Here is a 22,951-nt window from a genome sequence, read left to right on the forward strand (position 1 = left end):
ACTTGCCAAATATGTGCAGCAATCTGCAAATAACTCTCTTGTGTGTAAAGAATGCTATTAAGTATTGCAAGCCCTCTTGGTGAATGACAGATATTTTGATACGTTCAACTATCAGCTACTGGCACAAAATCAGACTGCCAAGTGAGAAGCAATGTAGAAAAAAAAGCTCAATGAGTGGATACAAACAGTGGGGCTCCTTCACCTTCTGCTGGGACACTTCAATACCAGCTGGTAACACCTCTGATTCACTGAGTACCTAAAGTTAGGACAGTGAGTGTCCTAAGTAAAAACTTCAATATCAAAAAAAATCCAACCCAAAAAGCAACCAACCAACCAATAAAAAACAATCCGCAAAAAAACCAAAAAAACCCAAAACCAAAACAAAACAAAACAAAAAAAAACCAAAAAAAAAAATCCCAAACAAACAAAAACCCACCCCAAAACACAATAAAATAAAACAGAACCCTAGAAAACCATCACAGCAGAAATTAGTACTGAAAAATGTTACATTCCTCTTTAAAATACCAAGGTACAGAAAGTTCTATCAAGTTGTTATTTACCTGAAAGGAAGATAGGAAACACTTCCTGACAATATAAGCCTGTACACATCATCTGGGGATTCTCTCAGGTATATTATCTATTTTTGGAAAAAGACAGAAAAGGAAAAACATTATTTCAAGACAGACTTCAATAATTTCAAGTAATTTGTTTACTACAGAAGGCAGAATTAATTATCACAGAGTGCAAAAGTGCTGAAAAAGAAGAGTGGCATCGAGAACAAATGTTTGCAAGTGTGCAACAATAAAACTAACACAAACAATAAAATATCTTGTCAATCTAAAAAAATATGTATTTTTAAAACAATCTTTATAGATCTGTGCAGGAGTTGTTCAACTATAGGTTACAGTGAAAAGGCTCCTGTTCATCTGGATTCTTACATTTCTACTACAACTCTGCTTCACCAGTCTGTAGATTTGTTTAAATTAAGCTTTTAAGATGTAAATCAAAACATAAAAACCTGCAGAGATTTCAGTAAAGCTATGAATCATCTGGTACACAAACTGTTGGTACACACAGCAGACAAGACTAAAACAGTTATTTATGTATGTTTTGATCTTCCTACATCAGAACATTTGCATTTATCCAAATTCTCTACTTCCTCTTTTGCACTGCTGGGGCAATATCCAGTAACTAAATCCAGATGCCATAAACTAAGAGAAAACAAAAAAAATTAAAAATTTTAAAAAGGAAATCTGTAGCTTGAGAAGCAAAATACTAAGAACAGAATGAATCAAACTTTCTATTGTCAGAAACACTCAGAAAATAATTCACAAAGGACCAACTTACGAGAAATATCCATATGGTCTTCCATCACAACATGTCTGATCCCTCTTGGATAGCCTTTAACACTAAGTTCTCCTTAAAGAATACCTAAAACTCCTCCTTTTTTGCATATATCTTCTTCAAATACCATTAAACACCATCCCCAGCATGGCCAGGATGTAACAACTGTTAATAACAAGCTGTCATTAACAGGTCAATATTCAGTAATTTGAAGTTAATACTTTTTCTTTGAAATGGTTTTAACAATGTACAGAAAATTGTGGGTTTTTTCACTAATGTTCAGTAAAATTATTTATTTATTTTATACTAATGACATTTTCCCTTAGAGATATTTGAAAGTAAAAATCCTCATGAGCATTAATTAAACAACTTCCAAAAATCAAGGCATGCTGTGTTTACTTTCTGCTGATTTGGACATTTTTTTCTTTAAGAAGTTGGCATTGCCTTTCAAATTTCTTTGATGCTGCTACAAAGCCAGTTTGAATAAATGGTTTAACATACCTTAAACATCCTCTCTCCACACACACACACACAGAAAACAAGAGTTAGAACAGATGTTGCTAAAAAAACCCAACAAACAAACCCAGCTTGAAACACAACCTAAAGAGACAGCTAAAACAGACATGGCCAACAGGTGACCCCTTTGATTTTCCTGATTCAATTAGTGTGCTAAGTATTTTCAAAGCAGTGTTCCCTTGAAATTGGTAGAAGAAAACAGAAAAATAAATCTTTCTTGAGACATAGCTAAGTAATGAAAACTGCATGTTTTGTGTGTGTGTGCTTACACTGGGGAGAGCTAAGTGATTTCTGCATTTATATTTGCAAGTATACACTCAAAATAGAAAAGATATTTCAAAAGCCTCCCCAAGTATTAGTGAATAGCTTAGCCTCTGAAGGCAAAATTCACTTTTCAATTCATACATTGCCTGATTTGGATGTAAAGGTTATCTTCCAAGAAATTTCAAATTGTGTGCTTTGCTACAGTCCTAATTTACATCTTGCAGGACAGTGAACACATATTGCTAACAACCATACACATCAAGCACTTCTTGTTTATCAGGAAGAGAGCCCTGTCCCTGAAAAACTTACAAACCTGAGACATTAAATGGAATTAAAAAACAGATATTAATTAGACAGAGTTTGTAGCCAGAAATGAGTCACCTGGAAAAAACAGGATTACAGAATCACATAATCAATTAGGCTGGAAAAGATCTCTGAGATCATTCTAGTCCAACCTTTGCCCAAACATGACCATGCCAACTAGACCGTGGCACTGTGTGCCACGTCCAGTCTTCCCTTAAACATCTTGTCCACCATCCCCCTGGGCAGCCCATTACAATGTTTAATCAATCCTTCACCCTTCCTGTGAAGAAATTCCTCCTAATGTCCAACTTAAGTGCTATCACACTCTGTAGAATACAGAGTACTAATCATACCAGAGGCAAATAGAAATGCAACTAATACTATGTGATTTTGTAAGCTTGTACAAAAGCTCAGATGAGGTATGAGAGAAATCCTTAGTCCTTCTGAGCTTCTCAAAGGAAACAAGACTGAATGCAGAAGCATTTGTTTACAAGTATAACAGCAGCAAGAGAGAATTTTTCCCCATGTCATTGTATTGTATTGTTAGTTAGTTCTATTATGTTAGTTCTCAAGCACAGATCCTGCTTCTGAAATTACATTACCAGTGAAAGTGCTAGAAACACCTTTTTAACATACATGCATATGTGTCTGGACGTTTCTTAACACAGCTACATAAGAACGCTTTCTCCATACAAGGACATTTTAAAAACCCGATCTGATTTTGCAAAGCAAAAATACAACTTGTATTGTTCAACTGAAACAAAATACAGCATATTTACTGAAGAAGGGAACTTATTCTGAAACAAAGAGAAATCCTGCTACACTCAGCTGTGACACTACCACACACACAAAATACACAACAAGTGAACAGCTGCAGAGACAGCAGTTGATGAAATGGTCAGATGGTGTTCTCAGTGGAAAGTGCTTGCAAAAAAATTAGGTTAGTATGAGAATAGCTGGATGAGTGCAATGGCATAGAGTGCTTCCAAAAGGAAGAATGACACTCATACATAATGGGAAAGATCATAAACAGATAATTACTTCACGAGGAAAGTATCTTGGCAGTAACACAACACAAGAAGCTGTGATAGTCAAAGTGGAGACATGATCAGTTTCTGTTTAAAGTTTCTGGTTAAAGGAGTACACAGCTAGAAACCCTGGCTGTAACAAGGCTGGATGAAGGCTGAACATGGGTGGGGCCTGCTTTTAGGTTTGTCGAATACAAATTCAATGTATGCTAACAGGTAAGACTGAAGCAGCAAAGCTCAGAGAAGCAACAGATGTCAAGGCAGCAGAGGCCACACTCTGCATTAGGAAATGGTCAGCACCAAAAGAATTCCATCAGTAGACAGAGAGCCAGCATGGAAGATCTGACATCTTTACTATACACTTCCAGCAGCTTTTGAGCTTAACAGCTGGGTTTAATCTGGTCCTGCAGACTGAATGCCCAGTATCTGTTGGGATTGCTCCTACACTGCTCCATGAAGCGAACTAAAATGCAGTTAGCATTTAAGGAAAGATTCAGTTAAAAAAACATTTCCGACACATCTATATTTTTATAAAACTGAATATAACACTGTTTCTGACCTGGAGGAGGCCAGGGAAGCCTTAAAGATGAACAATTTCATTGGACTGATGTGAGTGAACAAAGGACTAAAGAAAGCAAATAAACAGGAAAGAGAAAGTAGTAGTGATCAAATACCTGTAGCAGACAGAAGTGTTGAAAGAGAGAAGGACTTTCTAAGGCAGCAAGCAGAACTGAAGTTTTAGAAAATAAGAGAATGGAAATGTTGTCTGATGCATAACAAAACAAAGATATATTTGTAAATTAATGAGATATGTACTGGGGAAAGGAGAGGAAATGAGAGAAGACAAACTCCAGAAATCGAAATATACAACAGCTGAAACTAATTTGTCCAGATGCTGATTACAATTTATGTTTCTGCTGTGCTTTCTAAGATGATGAAAACTTTCACAAATAAAGTTGTTTTCTTAGGTTAATGCCAATAAAGCAACCAACAAAAATGACTACTAAAAAGACAAAAATATTAAACTAAATTTAAAGTAATGATATTAGCTGTTATTTAGCAGAAGCATTCACTCTCTGGGATAATTTTTATCCTTCTGTGTATACACAAATGAAGAAAAGACTATTAGAATTTTAAAATTATTTCCCAAGAGGATCCTTTCCTGCAGTTAGGGAAATATTAAAAAAAAAAGGCCTTCTTTCAAAAAAGCTTAGTTAGTCAATGCAGCATGCATCTACAAGTTCAGCTTTTAGATTTTTCCTACAGTAATATTCAAGTGCAGATAGGAGGATACGTACATATCTACACACACACAAACAGAAAAACTCTTAAAATATTTTAGAAATCTTCTACTTAAGTATCTTTCTGGAAAATTGTTACTATAAGGAATTGATATATTTCATGTCAAACATACCATTTTATCACAATCTGCAATCATTTGTATACAGACAATTTAGAAATTAGGGTTTTTTATGCTTACAAAAAATATCCTACTGAACTTCAACATATAGCCAGGAATCTGCTATTAGCAGTTGACCCAATAACAATGCTCTAATCATCCTTTTCATTTAGGACATCTGTTTCTAATCAGGGAACTACAGGCACCTCTGTGAATGGTCAAGAACCATCTAAGCACTGAACACTGGGAAAGGTGCACTCAAGCACTCCTCCTGCCAACAGTGCTGTGCAGTCAAACAGCTGCTTTCAAGTTCACTCAGTGAAATACAAGGGTTTGCAGGATTAGGTGACCCAGTCTTTATTTATGAGCATTTAAAATCAAACAGAGAATGAGAGCTTTTAGCAAGCCATGTTTTCATCTGATTCATTAATGTTTTCAATACAGCCTTATTTTTCAAGCAACCATTTCCTAGACTGGAGTTATAATCATTAGAATGATATTCACAATAGGATGCAAAGTATTCCTGGTGGAACGGGAAATGAGTCTCTGGTGAAAAAAGGCATCTTAACTTTCAATACATGGCACTGCCAAGTAAAATAGTAATGCTGCATATAAGACAAAACATGTTTAGTAATAATAATCTATGACAAAACTTGTTTCTCTTTCAGGAAAAATAAATAGGCTATTGAAATAAGCTTTACTGTTAGAAACTGTATCAACTCAGGTCTACAAACAGCACTTTAAATTCGTATCTATGATGTGCTCAATACAATCATGTTTATCCACCTGTTCACCCTCAACTGAAAAATCTGCTTAAGGCTGCTACCTAAATCGTACATTTTACCCACCACGCTCGCTTAGAACGAGAAAATTATGAGATAATTAATTTTAAACTGCTTACAAGCAAATGTTATGTGATACAACTATGTTCCAAAAATGTCACTCTTCCAAGACAGCCTGAACTGCTGTAAACAGCAAATAATTAAACTCATTCTGAGCAAATGCAAGTAACTGCTGTGTGTGACCAGACTCAAACACAAGCTCATACAGTTGTTATAACTTTAAAGTGTTAAATATTTTATTTCATTAAAACCTCAATTTGATATACTACTCAGTTAGTAGATAAAATTTCTACCAATTTCCATAGGACAAAATGTTAGATGTTGCAAAATTAAAATAGAAGTTTATTAGAACAAAAAGCTTCCTGTATGGATTTGTGATGTAGTGAAGAAATGCATGTGCCAAACTGTTTCATCACTGGCAGAAACACAGTCATTAAGCGGACAAAAGTGACAGAGAGTGAATAACTGCCTGTCTCTGGCAACTCTCTTTTGTTCATCATAAACAAAAGCAAGAAACCTCCAATTACCTTTTAAATGGCAGAGGGAAAGTATAAAAAACCCTGAACTGACTGGACTGGATGCATCATCATTTTATACCAGGTAAGAAAGCAACCTAAGGCTATAGAGTGAGGAATCTCCAAAAGAGCAACCCTTCTCCTATGGAGACAAGCAGTTTTGCAGGAACATGCTGGAATAGAACCTAGCACCAACAGCAGGAAAAGCTGCCGCTGTGAAGATTAATCATGATTTCCCAAATACAACTTAGAGAAGGTAGCATTTTAGAGGACACAAACTCAGGGACACCCAAGATTCCAGGTAACTTCTGCTTAAATGAAAGGTCAGTACTTTGTACATCTTGTCTCTGCCACTTGCTCACGAAGCACCTCTCACCAAAACATAGCTGAGGGTAAACATGGCTTACCCATTCTAAATTTGAGCACTGCTACAGTTACCCATTTACCACCACCCAGCCCGGATCACTAGACAGGTTTGTCTCAGGCTTAGCCAGAGATAATTCTGCAAGTGTTACACTAAGAACAGAGCAGTTCGACATCACCAGTAGGTGCCAATTGATCTCCATCAACCAGTGGGTGCCAACTGATTCTCCAACCTCCAGCTTCTACCCAGCATTAGGCCCACAACTAGGAAGGATACTAGCAAATTGAAAAGGCAAAACACTGATACTATGGATTAGAACGGATGAAGGAAACGCTGCTTACCCTGAAGAAAGAAGATGAGAAAATAGACAAAGTACAGAGATGAGTCCTGGAGAAGGTGACCTGAATTACAGCAGTTCATGGGGCGGTACCCTGGAAGGGTCACCCTCCAAGTACATAATTAGTGCCAGGCCTGAGAAAAAAAACACTGTTACTAAGTTAATGTAGCCAAGGGGAGAGGGGGGAGCTTGGGAATTGGGTGGACAGGGCACAGAGGGTACATTTTCTTTTGTAATATAGAAGGAGCAATGATGGAAGAAGCAGACTTTCCTCACCCACAGCCAAGTCCTGGTGAAAATCAAGAGAAGCCACTGTAGATATCAACTCAGAAGACCACTGCTGCTTTGGTAGTGTGGTAAGGCCTGAACAGTGAAGATAGCTTTCAAGGGAAAGATTTTTCTTTAAAAGGTGAAGAACAAAGCTTCCCCCCCACCCCCCTTCTTTCCCTTTTCCCCCTCCTCCCAAATAAAGTGTAAACATTCAACCCCAACACACTGAATTCTGGCTACCCTTTGTGTGGCTGAATGTGCCAAATTTTTGCTAGCCTGCATAAAAGAATATTATTCCCATTACATCTGCAAAAATGTAGAAACAAAATACAGAATTAAAATAGATAAAAGATGAACAATAAAGGGATTAAGGTCTAAACTGTTAAGATTTACTCTAAAAAATTAGTATTTTATTCTAAAACTACACATACAACAATATATTTGTAAACTTAATTTTTCACTCTTAAGGCCATGTTATACTGAAGAGCTTGAGTTAGGCTGTGCTGTCACATCAAAGGACACCTGGAAGGAAGCAGGAGATGCAGGAGGGGGGAGAAAGAAGGATGTAGTCTGGAGAGTTCATAAACTATCTCCACTGAAGAGGAAAGAAAGACAAGTTAGATGAACGGGAATGGGGGAAACATTAAAACACATCAACTGTGAAGAAAAGACCGAAAACAGACTTTGCTTGAAAACAAGAACACTAACAGCTGCCCTTACCACACCACACTTAATGAAGACTTTCATAATTGCCTTACTAGTAGGAGCATATCCCCACATGATATATACACACAAATATACATTTGAACAAAAGATGACAAATGATAAATCATGCTAATATATTGCAATTCCTTTAAGCAGAAGTTAAAATATTCTGTTTAAGAATACAAATTTGAGGTCAACAAGCCTTTGAAAAGACATGCTCAGAAGTTGAAAGTTTACGATGGACATATAAGTCCCAGAGGAGAACTAGTCATATACAGTTCATTACAGTTTTATATCTTAAATGTAACTGTATTTTAAAAAAACAAAAGATAAGAAAACCAGAAATTACACAGACTCATTGTGCCTTGCTGTTCTTGAAAATCTTGCCGTTATTCCTTGTTATTCCTAACAAGTACTTGTAGCACCTGCACTACAGAGCAAGTTGCACAACAAAACTGTGCTTAAATTATCAAACAACTTTCAATCCAAGTATATAAGCACTATTTTTGTTCTTGTCTGCACAAATCTGCAAAGGCCACATTCCCTTTCTACTTCCTTGCTCTTCCTTGAATGAACCAGAGCTCCCCCAAAGTAAGGCATTTCTTACCCACAAAGCCTCCTCAACCCTAAGGCAAACTGTTGAAATGGGAACCTACCATGAAGCTAAATAAATAGACTCAAGTAAGAAAACACATTCAAGCCACAGAAAACAAAATACAGTATCAACCTACAACTTACACAGTAAGATCAGAAAATAAATTATGACTATCAGCTCAAGCAACAAAGTATTACCAACATGACACAGTCTGATTAACTAAAATTATAGAAAAACCCTTTAAAAGATTTGACCAGTATCTGGATGGATCTTTCTTCAACAAAAAACAAACCATTTTGAAACTAAAGAAGGTAGACACGTAAGCCTACATCTGTTTTAAATAAAGAAGTCATCAATATTTCCTTTCAATCAGGAAATATGCATACAGACATGTTTATCAGGCATTCTGAACAGATCCCATATCATTGCTAGCTCCACAGACAACAATCCAATTCTCTCTGCAGAAAGCAGAAATATGGGACAAATATGTGCGAACACTTGAGCAATGAGCTCTGTAATTAAGCTTGCCTCTTCATGAAAGATCATCAAAGCATGCCACCGGGGGAAAAAAACGCCTCAGGGGCATAGTTTTTGTTCTGTGATCTTTCTTCAGTGGAATCCCTCCTACATGAATCTGGGAAGAAATTCTACCCTACTGTAAAGAAAAAACAGAACCAAAGCCAAAATGTATTGTACTGGAAAGAAAATCAGCATCTAGCTAAAGCTAGCTCACTATCTTAGACTTGCAAATTTGCAAGATAGACATGTCTACATACAAGGAGATGACTGATATACTGTGCTTCACTTTCCTCTAGGCCTTTCAGGGAAACTGCTAAAATAGTCAATGTGTACACTACAGTAACTTAAGCACCTCTCCAAACTCTCAGAACTATGGTGGTTTTGCCATATGCCACGTGTCTGCAGCTAGCCCTACCACATGCCTTGATTAGGCAGTCATGATATCTCTGTGAGCATCCTTTCTTTACTCTCAACTTTCACTTCCTTCACTGCAGCTCTCTAAAGCAAAAACTGCCTATTCATCTGTACAACAGCCTCCATTTCTAATTACCGTGTTTTGGATTGTCATAAGCCATATATATTAATCTTATAGTTTTATTCAAGACTGTTGAAGCACTCAACTTCACTTGCATGTTATTATTGGAACATGGCAGGGCTACCAAGTGATCAAAAATAATATTTATTTCAGGTTTTCTGTATACTTTTGCATAGTCAACCACAGTATTTTCCTATTACATTGTTTTGCCATTAATTAATCTTCTGTGCCAAAATTCTGCTCTGAATATCAGCTGCTGTGCCACACAATGCTACTACTACACATATTTGGAACAGTGTAGGAAGAAGCAAAACCCACTTTTTTCCAAATAATGGCTGATAACTGAAAGCAGGCCCCTCTCACTCTCTGGACCTCAATTATGATCAAGTAATTCGAAAGAAGTAGTTTTCCTAAAAACTGCAGCTGTTTGTCAACATAACCCCTTAACAGCAAACAAGCTTAATTACTCATATTTCCAGTCTCCATGCAGTTTAAGATTGCACAGGACTACAACAACATTCCTAATTCAAATACCAAGAGTGACAAGTTTTGAAATTTAGTTGTCAATTTGTAAAAGTGCTATAGAATATAGACAACAAAGAAACCCCGGGGAAAAGAAAATGGACATCCTGCATGATGCAGAGAGGCAGGAAGGAGACTGCCTACATCACAGAAAGTACTGTGTAGCCTTTGCAGCCAATGAATAGGAATAACCTAAGGCTACATGAACCAATCTCTCAAATCTCCAACATCAAAAAGTGCATAGCTTCTTATTTCATTTTATTACTCAGTAAACAAGAGAAATGGTTACAACCAAGGTGTGTTACAAGTCAAAACAGGACCTGAATATGGTGCATCACAGCTTTCATCCTGAAGAATTCAGCATTTTATTTCTTGACTACATTTCTGTGTACCAAATGCATGCAGTTGTAATATAAAGCCAGTCCTTTTCCCCTCTGCAGCCACAGACTTGGCTTAGTACCTTTCCAACCATATTGTATCTTCCCAGGTTTTAGACAGGCTCTAAACCCATCACACATTCCAACTTCTTCTCCCAGATTAATTAAAGAGATTACTTTGTACTAGAGAAGAAGCAGCTGGGGAAGGAAAGTGTCATTTGAACATGCACTGGCAAATGATACATTATATTTCATGCAAGATACTATGTTTCTATTATAAAAAGAAAAAGCGGTTGTGTGGTTGGGGAAAGGCAAAACATCAAGAAGCAATGATTTTTTTTTTTCCAATGATGCTCTTCTTCTTAAGAACAGAAATGGCAGTAGGAAGGAAAAAACCTGAAATTATGCAACTTCACTCACACACCTTCTGGACCTTAGAAACTCTCTTACTATGTGATTCTTTACTGTAATTACATTAGTAGGATGATTATTCAAGAGAAAAGAATTGTTTTTATCTTGCTGGTCTAAAAATTGAGTATAAAAAATTGAACACAATCAGCAGCTGATGTAAAAATTTAAGTACTTACTGCGTAGGAGCCTATGAGGAATGCAGCGTTTGCTTGCTTTTTCTGATCAAAGCCAGTATAATGAATTATTTTCTTCCTTATCAATGAAAATGACTGTATCAAGAAATGCACAAGATTATGATTTTGCATTTTACACCTTCTTTTATAAAATCAAAAGAATGCAAGAGTTTGTTTACCTCCTTTCATCCAGCTGTAGTCAGAGAACCAAAAATACTGTGGAGTAGTGCCTCAGAAGCTTTAGAAAACTGTATTGCATCCCTACCTAGATTTTTCCAGTATTTTTCCCAGTATCTAGCCTAAATAATTTTTGATAGAAATTACTGAAGTACTTTCTTTTTCTTCTTAAATGCATTTGTATTTTTAGCTAGCATTTTTTACTTCAAGCCTTATACAACAGATAGCCATTTATGAGAATAGAAAGTGGCATTCTTAAAAGCATCACAGGTATATTAAAGTTCAAAAAAATTTTAAAAACAGAGCTTACACCTTTTCATTCATTTTTCAAACCCAAATGTAGATAAATCCATTAGTATTTGTTTCTAGGGATCAGAACCATGCTTAGATTAAAATATTTTGAAATTATTTCTAAACTTTATCATAAATACTTTTTTTAAATGTCATCTTGGCTTGGCATACAGTTTCTCCATTTATTTCAGAATGTGGGTGGAATGGCATTTTCAATAGAAAGGACATACACTTGTGGTGGCAGTTATCCCCTAACTAGCCCTTGAAATAAATTCTGATGTGCTTGAAACTGCGCACTTTGATCAACTGCTGTCATAAAATGTCATCTTATGCATTTAAATAGCAATGTCACTTGTTCAAGATACTGGATTAAATGCATTGAAAATGAAAAAAACCCCCAGATCAGTAGCAGAAATATGTTCTCAGAAATCTTAACATGTCAGACACAAGACGTGGAAAGGGACTAAAACATAGAGTTTTGTTGTTTCAGAGCACCCAATATACAAAAAATCAGAGAATCTCATCCTGATGAACATGGTTACTCAAGAGGGAGTTTACCACCTCCCAGCCTGGACCACTAAACAGGTTTATCTCAGGCTTAGCCAGAGACAATTCTACTAGTGCCCAGTAAGAACCAAGCAGCAACATCACACCCATAGGTGTCAATTGCTTCCACAACCTAAAGAATCATAAAGCAAGTCTGAATTCTGCAAACTATTATCTGTGACAGACATCAAGGAATGAAAAAGAAAAAAAAACCTTCTTATTCCATAATTTGCTGTATATTTCCTACTTTTCACAGTTCAGTGGCATTGTAAAGATCTAAGTAGTTTTGAAGAGGCAAACCATTATTGACACTAACAAAAATAAGTTTTTTCATCTGCCAAACAGGTTTTATACTCCAACATCTACAACATCCAAAGGTCAACTAACTAGTAAGTTGTGTTAATTAATTTAAGAAATCAATTTTAAACACACTATGTTTTATCAAGAGCCCAATACCAAAAATTACTCAGTTCCTGTAAGAGAAAATAATCTGCAGTACAAGCAGAGCAGCCTCCTTCAGGCCAATGCTATCAGTGCTACTAAAGATAAAATGTTGTTAAGTATTGAAGAATCTCAGCATCAGAAGAGAAGACCAAATCAAACTAAAATAATTTCAAATAAAAACATAGCAATACACCTTCTAGGTCACTCAATACTGGCAGATTGCCAATATGACAGAATTCCAGGAAAAAAGCTTTTCCTATATAGGAGGCTGTATTAATTCAGCTACTGGTCTTCTAGAAGCTTAATGATAGTTACTGCCACAGTTGTGCATCTTCTGTAAATGAGTGAATGGGTAAGGAAGTAAGTTTTCCACCCTGATCTTCCTCCTCCCTAAATTCACCTGACAAAAACATAGCATTCATATTCAGAATTCAGCTGGATTAGGAAAACAGAACGTACCTGATCAATAACAATAAAAGAAATGTTGGCCTACTTGTTTTTTTAAAAGGCAGTAATATTGGCTTTTGAATCAAAACTCCAAGCATTACCTTTAATTTCCTGTTTAGCTTGCAGCAGTATCTGTAGACCATTGCAAGATTGAGTGGTCCAAAGTCTGCATAGAAACTGTTAGAAGAAAGGATAAAAATTGTACATGACCCCTGTAAATGCCTTTTTTTTTAACAAGATGCACAAAGCAAGGAGTCATAATTACATGTGATATACATATATTATTCTAAAAACAAGCATGCATTCTTACATAAATACATACTGTTTTGTTGGAGGAAATGTTTTGTGATCTTAAATATGGACTAAAATTCTTTTGTTTTCCACACAGCACCATTCAAAACCAATACCCAAGACTTAAACAACTAGTTCTCACTACTGTATCGCTCTGTGACAAAAGTTTTTAAACTCTATTTTAAGAGGAACTAATAAGCTTTACTTTAAAAGAAGGCAACTCATGCTAGAGAAAAGGAAACACAGAGAATAAAGATTTATTAGTGTATTAAAAAACAGCAAGCATGCCCTTGATCAAAACTTGTTGAAGAATTAGCAACATTCCACATCATGTAAAATACAAACACTGGTCACTACAGGGGAAATAATATATCCATTGTCAGCTCATAAAGGCTTGAATTGACTTTGCCATTTTCTTCTCTGATTATAGGAAGTTCAAACATTCCACTTAATACATGAGGAACCAAAGACACTCCTTTTAGTCTGGCAGTACAATGTGCATTTCTAAATTTATATGGCTGTATCATGTTTCTGTGTCTTCTAACAAGAATGGGTACAATAAAAACTTCTGCTTTGAAAATGTTTCTAAGAAATCCTGATGGGAAAGCATGAAACCCTTCAAAAGCCTATAAATCATCATGGCACATAAGTTTTAGAAGACCAAACTCATGTAATTAATTCTCCAATGAGACTAATTCCTCATGCTGTTGTTCTGACTAATTTAGTTCTGTAAAAAAAGGAAAACAAACCTATCTTGGTACTTACTTCTCATACACAAGTTCATCATCTATGCAGAAGTAATGGGTATTTGCAGCTCCACTCTTTGGTTTTTGGTAAAGAATTGCAAAATAAAGGCGATCTGAAATGCAAGAAAATTGGAAGCTTTTATAAACATCATGATTTTCTGCTGAAAGTCTGAAGTATTACTTGTTAATGGGACAGCATTAAAAGGTTTAGAGTGAAGAAAATCTTTAAGTATTAAACTAGATATCATTATTTCTCCAATGTTAAACAAACAAGGCACACAAAGATTGAGGCTTTTTGTTCAGCAGCATTCCCATGCTCTTTAGTGTTCTTTCCCAAAGTGTTCCTTGTTTGATGACTTTGCAAAATAGCAGGAGCCTGACTTGCACCCACACACCCAGCAGACACCTCCTTTGCAGGTTTGGTTGCACCCAAAATACCAATGCATACACACCACCCCCCAAACTAAAGCACAGGTCCCTCTGCACCTCTGACTCCCTACATTAAACTAAATGATAAAGCACTGTCACACCAAACACAGGCACTCCTTTATGTAAAGCCATGATTTTGACAGTAGTGCCATGCAATTAAAGCCTGCAGGTAACAGACTTGGGAGGTATCCAACCAGGCAGCCCATGCTGCCCATGGGAGCACCAGCCAAGCCCCACCTGGATATCTCCAACTGAATTCTCATCCCCATCCCAGCTGTCACTTCAAAGCCTGTGTGCCTGCAGGCAGGAGATACCTTGTACTTGCCCTGGCTTCCTTCGTTAAGCTGAGGGAAAAAAACACCAGCGGTATTCACATATATATAAATTACTTTTATGGCCAGGGAAGCTGAAGCCCCAGTGAACTTTAAACAATGACTGTGCTCCTGCTATAAATTGCTGTGCTTGGGGTAATTGGTCAATAAAAATTGAGACTTGCAGCACCACCGCAATACTTGTCTTCCTCCTGCTGAGAAAATATCATCATAAAGTATTTGAATTAAAATTCAGACCTAAAAGGAAAACTTTCTTTTTTTTTCTTTTTTTTTTTTTTTGCAAATTAATTCCCTAGAACAGATATTATGTAAGTATCAAAACAGATCACATGTATGTATATATATATATCACTTCAAGCTTCAAAACAGCATCATCCATGACCACCACTTAGAAATCATCACCTGTATCTTGAAAATACATATCCAGACATGCCCTGAAAGGAATTATCATATCTATATTTCAACAGTCACAGGCTTAGTGCTCACCTACACACCCTAGTATCTCAAGGGTGAAGGCAGAAAGGTCCACCAAAAAGAGTGCATTTTCTTATTACTTTTTTCAGTAGAACAGTAGCCTGATGTGAGTGTTTTGGCTTAAACATGTACAGGTCAGGAGCAACAGTGGGATATACAGTACCTCCTAAGCAAGTCAGGCACCTACCTCCTTACTCTCTAGCAGAAGCAAGGCACCAAACTTGCTTATTTAATTTCTAATAGTCCCATTCTGTAAGCAGAGCAGCTTCAAGTACTAGATGTGAAGTGCATTACCTGCTTCTGTACTTCCCAGCACTTACCAAATCATTCCCTGAAAACAAGACAAAGGATAAAATTTAGAGTAATGTGTGCATTTTTAAAAAGTGACTAAACTGGTTCACAAAGTGAATTATGTATGGAGAAGCAAGCATACTGATACTTCAGCTGGGTGCAAAATATGCTACGGCAAAAACTGCTTCGTAGAGAGGCAGTCCTGGGAGTGGATTTTTTGGGGGTAGTTCCCCACCATTGTGTTAATCACTGAGCTCTGTCAAGGTGGATCTGAATGAATTAGAAACTGTAACAGGCATCCCTGGGCAATACTAAAAAAAGAAAAAGAAAAAGAAAAAGAAAAAGAAAAAGAAAAAGAAAAAGAAAAAGAAAAAGAAAAAGAAAAAGAAAAAGAAAAAGAAAAAGAAAAAGAAAAAGAAAAAGAAAAAGAAAAAGAAAAAGAAAAAGAAAAAGAAGGAAAGGAAAAAAAAGAAAAGCAGAAAAGAAGGTAAAAAGTTGCTTTGCTGACTTCTCTCTGCCCTGAGAATGAGAGCTAATGTATGCAGGAGAACTGAGGGCAAGGGAAGAAGCAGAAAGGAGAACTGAGAGGACGTGATATCTAGGGATTGTATTTAAACTGGCATTGCTAGATTAAACACATGTCACTGCAGCCCCAAGCTATATTTTCACACCACTTCTAAACTGATTTAATGGCTAGCTACCACCAGGTTCCTTAGAAGGAAAAAAAAAAAATCTTCTGAGTTAGCTCACTGAATGAGCCTACTGGGGTTTAAGAGCAGGAATATGCAGCCAAAATTTTTCCCTCCATGGCATCCATCCTTAAGTGCCAGTCTAATTATTGACTAGACTGAGCTCTCCCTCTTAATTGTACACAAACAATGACCACATCAAAGTCTGGGAAGAATGGCAGTAGTACTCAAACCGAGTTCCTTGGGTACTCAAACGCTACCTTTTTGCACTTCAGCTTCTTCAAAGAACCTTTATATCACTTCTGAAAATATAAAAGTACTTTGCAAAGAGCGATCCAAAATCTTCAAATAAAAAAGAAGGACAAAAATGAAAGTAAATATAATTTGCACAGGTCAAATACCTAAAATAATTTAGCATTTTGCTCCAAAACAGGATTTGGAATACAAGAATCACTTTCATCCTCAGTGCTTGTACTGTTACTGAAATGCTTCTGCAGCTTGCAAAAATGTCCAGTAAAAATAAGAATTCCTGTCTTGAGCAAGCAGTGTGTATGTGGCCTTCAGAATTGCTATTGGCAATGGCTCTGCTCTGGTATCTCTGAACTGTTGTTCATTGTTGCTATTCTTAAAACACCTGAAAGAAACTTGAGTTTAATGAGTTTGCAGAAGTACCTCACAACAAGAGCAGTGTGTGTCAAATGCCAATACCCTGACAAGCTGTCCATTCCTGTGCACTGCTAACAATTACTCCCTATTATGTAAACAGAAGGCTCCATCTTTTTAACATATTTCCTATAGGTACATTTTAGAATGAAGAAATTTCCTGTAAGTGTATTTACCCTTCTACTGATTTACCAGTCCAGCATCTGACAAATGCTGTATTACTCACCACGTCTGTTTTTACCTGGTTTTTTTCCAAACACATTCCAAGTTCCATTTAATCAAGGATTACTGTGTCGGTTTTTTTTAACAGAAATTAAGAAAAAGGAGAATGCCTTCATTAAGGATCTGATTGCAGGATTGAGAGTTTATACATAAAATACACTCAAGCACTGATGATTTGATTTCACTAGGATTCCACAAAGGTTTGGACTGCCAGGAGCAAGGCTTCACTTTCATTATCTTCGTGTTTCCTTTGCTAATTTTAGCTCTTTAGTATTTCATTTACATATAGTGCACTTGAGCACTTCCTAATTCCTGCAAATTTCTGATAAAAAATCATGCTAAAACTATCAAACTAGAGCAGACCTTTCTAATCATCTCTCAGAAGGATGACAGAGTAGGGCTCACTGCCTTACAGGCTGCATCTGCTCTGCAATTAAGAGATATGGCTGCAGCATTTTAGATATACTTCAAATACACTTAATTTTGTCAGCCTTATATAACAGAACAGTTAAAATACATAAGCATGGATGTCACTGCAGGCATTTAATTTGAGTAAGCATCCAATGTACAACCAAATGAGCCTACATACCCCCAGCTGAGGCATAGGTTACCACAGCTGTGTTAGTGCTGGTATGTCAGCTAGTGAGACTAAAGCTAGCACAAGCATGGCTGTCCAAGCTGATTGCAGAGTGAAGGAAAAACACTCTGCTTGTTTATCAGAGCCACAGTGCTCTGTAGAAATAGATGTGTAGAAAATTGAGAGCTACCACTTCAAAATCACATTAATGTGAATTTAGAGATGAAAAAATAATCTCCTTCCTTTACTCTCAACAAGCCTGATGCTTCTCAGGTTGTGCTGCACAGGCCTTCAAGAAAGAAAATTAATTCAAGAATTATGGTTAGACTTGACCTTAGAGGCTTCTTCCAACCTAAATGATTCTATGACTTTAAGTGACAACTAAATACGCATTAGTGGCAGGACAAGTTTGCATATGATCAGCAAAAATTATTTAATACAAACAGAAATTCCACAGTTCTATTGTTAAATAGTTGCCCTAGATGAGAAACTCAGTGACTGACAGTACAACAAAACCCAGTGTTAGTCTGTTTTGAATCACCGGGAATGTTACCAAAGAGTTTTTACTATTTTAAAAGCAGTGTATTTCTGAATTCAGAGTTGGTATACAGAATTTTGTTGTGTTTGACTTAAAGAACTTCAACATATTTGTTGAAGATTTTCTTTTTAGTCCTCCTATCCTTGAAAAAATTCATTCAGTCATCATCACTATGATATTTCAAATTCAGGTAATGATAGACTTGCCAATTGGAATAACAGCTTGGACTCTGAAAAGGAAAATAAAAGTACACTAAAAAGATAGAGGAACTTTTTTTAAACAAAAAACTATGAAAGCCTTATTTTCAGTGCCATGTCATGACTGATCAACACTGTTACTTCACTTACATAGTGCGCTTCCACTCTGATGCTCTTGACTGATACACGAGACTGCATATGTTCATGCACTTTCAGTGCTGGATTAGATACTAAAAACCTCAAACTTGTATTTAAAATCTTAACTTTAGAGAAGACTCACAAGTAAGTGAGGTCATACTGATAAAAAAGTAAACACAATTTTTGTACTGAGATATAATAAAATATTATGTTTGCATAATAAAAACTAATTGAAAATTTTGAGAGTCAAAATATTGAAAGCTTAATGATACTTATTAGAAGTGTCCTTAGCATTCTAGAAAAATAGTTTTCTATTGGGTACACAAAGCTTATAATGACAAACCAGCACTCCTGGAAAAAAGACAACTTAATGGTTTGAAAAAACCCCAGCAAGCTGCAATACAAAACCAAAAAAAACAATGCACATATCAATGGATACATTAAAATTAATTAATTATCAACTCCAAATGACTATATAAGCAAAATGATTCTCAATGAAGAAAAACAAAATAGGTATGTACACTGTAGCTTAGAGCATCCTTAAAGGTGTTCAATTCTTTAAACAAACTGGATATACATTCAACAGGAAAAACAAACATTGAGAAATTACCCATGACACTATGTCACTTAAAATTTAATTCCATGTATAGCTATTGTAGTTATTTCAGTTTAGAATTTACTATACAAAATAGGTGAGAGAGAAACCCACACCTTTTGCCTGAAGTTTATGCACTGTAATCCACCTCTTCTTTAAAATGTTTTTTATAAAATAAGAGCAATGAGAAAGAAAAGCAGCTGAGGAAAGGAAATAAACAGCTTCCAAGCATCTCACACAGCATTGCTACATTTTATTTAGATCATATAAATTACTTCTCTCAGAGATCAGAAGGATATGGGAATATGCTTCTAATAAACAGACAAAATGCATTCAGTTCCAGCAAATTGGATTCATACCAGCAAGCCTCATGCACTAGTTGACAAAGACAAAATGATAAAGCTTACATTCAGCTTGACAGACTAAAATGAACAACTTTTTAAAAGGACAGCTTTCCTGAACTAGTCTTACTAGTAACCAAGAATATTTAGACAGTTCTAATTAATAGTTATTCTGACATATGGCTGATGCATACAATTAATTGCAAAATAAAGAAATGCAATGATTACTGTAAGTATTGTGGGTAAAAAAATCCTAGATTTGAAACTTTGCTATCTGTGAATGTATCACACAACAAAACATCTATAAACCTTTATAGCAATTTCTGTTTATGTTCTGCTTCTGTCTTTTGCAAAGATGAAAATAAGGATAGCCAGCAATGTTCTTAATAAGTTGGCACTGTTTCTGTGAGCAGATAAGCTAACACAGACATCTCAGCCTTTACAATGGTTCAAATATTTACCAGTATGTCAATTTTTAAGAATAAGACATTATGCTTTGTCTCCAGTACACAACTATTAATTAACTTCTTAAAACTGAGAAGGCAGAACTGACATTTAAAACCTTGACAGAACTGTAAAACAGCTGAACAAAAAGGTAAGCCTGTTAGCTTATTCTTTTAAGATTTCTCTTTTTAAAAAAACAAGCAGCAAACTAAACATTAGACTATAATTCAAATCAGAATTAAAAACTGGACAGTAAACAGCAGCCACTGCACACAGCAAGATCAAGACAAAATGAAGTATTGTTAAATATAATAATCAAATTTACTTTAATCAAAGTAAAGTTAATTAAAGTGCACTTTAATCAAATTTACTATACTTGGTGGTACTGCTGCACATGGTGAAATCCCATTGAAAAAACCACAGGTCAAAGCCTAGGTGGTGTACTGAATTTAAATGGGTGAACACTTTCCTGAAGGAGAAAATACAGTAATTTAATGGGCTTGTTGATGCCAGACACATGTTACCAGGTCGAAGCAACTGCTCCATGAGAATGGTTAGACCTGTTTGCTGGAGACAAGGCTGCATGGTAATACTGGTAGGAAAATCACTTTGATACTAAAAAGTCATTATCTGTTACACGAGGGGATTCCACAACTGACCTTAGAAACCATACTATCATCATGTCCTATATGAACAGTTGCTGCTATAGAAACAAAACACATGTGGAGTTGTTGGAACTTTAGAGTTCTGTAGATAAGTACACCATTATGTTTCTCAGTGGAGATTAGGCCTCAAATGCTGAATTTTTGGCTGGAATATTTAGGATTTTACTCCCTGACAGTATTAAAGCTTTTTAAAAAGAAGGATCTGGTAAGCTTTGGCAGTTTACATTCCTTCTACGTTGCTATGCCAAATTTTCAAAACAAAATCTTAGGGTTTTCTAAACATACTGTTATGTAGGAGACACACGAGTTAATATAAGGAACCATGCTTTTGGCACAGAAATAAAAGGCACATTGGTGCCTTTTCTGTATGTTTGCTCTGTATATTTTTGCTTGCTCTGTCCACAGATATTTTCCACACCCTTCACAGAGACGTGCCGGGAGGTATATTTCTTTCTTTTTATGACAAGTTGTAAATACACTAAAATTGTGAGATTATGACATATGACTTAAAAAGCAATTCTTGTTGGTTTTGCCTTTAGGCAAACTAAACTCAAGCCCATCTTTCAGCTGGCGAAAGCTCAAACCTATACACAGAATCTTCTGGCTGTGATCCAACAGGCTTCTTAAAACAGGCAGACTCATGTGCCAAAACAAAGCGCGGCTCGGAGCCTGGAGTCACGAAAAGGAGGGACGACACTGAGCAATCCTGCCTGCACAAGCTGTTGGCACTTGCATGTCAAGGGGAAGTGCGACCATTATTTTACTCATTAGCCAGCAAGCCCGATATTACGGCACCAGGAGAAACAAATACCTACATCTATCTGTGCATGTATCTATCTGTATAGACACGGACAGGTTAGACATAGACATATTTGGGCGTGCGCGTGTGTGTGTATTCATTTTCCCCGATACATTGAGAAACACGCTACTTTTTGCCACCCCACAAGGTGTTGAACGGACAGAAACGTGTTTAACGTTGTTTCCCGTTCACTTCTCTGGCAGGCAGAAAACGCCAGCAAGAGGCAATGGGTACGGCTCGGGCTACCGGGACATCGGCAGGATGAGTTATCCCGCCGGACGAGCGGCGCAGCTCCCAACAGCACTCGGCTGAGCGACACGCCAGCGCTCCGGGCTCGGGGACGGACCGGCCCACCGCCCGGACAGCAGCGGCTGCCCAGCGCCCCGGGGTCCCGCCGGGAATCGCGCCGCTGGAAGTTTTCCTGCCCACCCGGAGCCGGCAGCACGGGACACCGCGCCGGGACACCCGGACAAACCCGCCCCCCGGCACACCCCCCTCACCCGCGATCCTCAGGCAGGTCTCCAGACCGGCGGGGGGCGGCTGCCGCCGCCGCTCCCCCTCGCCCCCCGCCGCCCGCGGCGCCGCGCCCCGCGTCCTCTTCAGCGCGGGCGGCGGCGGGGCTGCGCGGCGCCGCGCCTCGGCCCAGCTCTTCCGCTTCATGGCGGAGGCGGCCGCGGCGCTACGATCCCCTCATCCCGCGGGGACCGGGCGGCCGGAGTGAGGGGAGGGACCCCGCGGCGCCGAGGGCGGCGGCGGCTGACGCGTCCCCGCGGGCCCCGCCCCCTCCCGCCGCACCTTCGCCCGCCGCCCGGCGGAGCGCCCGCCGCGCCCCCAGCGGCCGCCCCTGATTGGGGCGCGCGGTGTGGCGTCACCGCCGCGGAGCGGCCGGGGGGGGGGGGGGGCGCGTGACGTCACGGCGGCCGCTGTAACAGGTGGGCCGGGGCGCGCGGCGCCCCCCGCCCCCGCCGCCGGGGCGCCGCCTGTCTGGGCGCGCGCCCGGCCCGCGCTGCTGACGTGGCGCCGGCTGCCCCCGCCATGGGGAGCGCGGCCCGCGCCGCGGGGCTCCGCGCTGCCCTGCCTTCCCCGGCCTTGCCCTGCCTTCCCCGGCCTTGCCCTGCCTTCCCCGGCCTTGCCCTGCCTTCCCCGGCCTTGCCCTGCCTTCCCCTGCCTTGCCCTGGCGCCTCGCAGCCCTCCAGGTGCCCCTCCCGACACGTACCAAAAGAGGAGCCCCAGGACTTGGTACTTCGTAAAGCCGACTCAAAACAGTGCCGCGCATGCAGGCTTCTGGTCTGAACGTTAAGTGGACTTCTCCGGAAAGTTTAAACAACTGCGTTTGAATCTGCCTCTTAGATACAGTGATACTTTAAAATACACAGTTACTTTAAATGGCCATGGCACTAAACCAAGCTAGCAGGTAAAACAGCTTCTGAGAACCACTCCCTTCCCACCTCCGTCTAATGGGCACGATGAGAGCCCCTGAGGAAGTATTCTACCATCTGCCGAGCGCGTGTATTTATGCAGGAAAACCTGCTGGAAACATACTAGTTGCCACTATTCACTGCGTGACTTTTTAAAAACTATCCTTTCTAAATAACA

The 22,951-nt window shown here is 38.4% G+C and overlaps 1 protein-coding gene across 5 annotated transcripts in view; it reads right to left on the reverse strand.

The window, feature by feature from the left end:
- The window catches only part of CDC14B (cell division cycle 14B), a 40,989-nt gene extending 18,899 nt beyond the window's left edge, over positions 1–22,090 (reverse strand). For 2 of the 5 annotated variants that reach the window (XR_010352976.1, XM_064404140.1), the window contains exons 1-5: positions 21,856–22,090; positions 13,981–14,074; positions 13,026–13,101; positions 11,023–11,115; positions 561–637 (exon numbers count right to left, since the gene is read on the reverse strand). Coding sequence is in view for 4 of the 5 variants with exons in the window: in XM_064404140.1 (XP_064260210.1) it covers positions 561–637; positions 11,023–11,115; positions 13,026–13,101; positions 13,981–14,074; positions 21,856–22,015 (500 nt within the window). In the remaining variant the exon portion in view is untranslated. Of the gene's footprint in view, positions 1–560; positions 638–11,022; positions 11,116–13,025; positions 13,102–13,980; positions 14,075–14,704; positions 14,917–15,383; positions 15,528–16,577; positions 16,819–21,855 lie in introns of those variants that run through there. The other 3 variants (XM_064404141.1, XM_064404142.1, XM_064404139.1) reach the window with 3 other exon arrangements.
- Positions 22,091–22,951: the final 861 nt, after the last annotated feature.

This window comes from Passer domesticus, chromosome Z (genome assembly GCF_036417665.1).
Source record: "Passer domesticus isolate bPasDom1 chromosome Z, bPasDom1.hap1, whole genome shotgun sequence".
In the NCBI taxonomy this organism is placed as follows: domain Eukaryota; kingdom Metazoa; phylum Chordata; class Aves; order Passeriformes; family Passeridae; genus Passer; species Passer domesticus.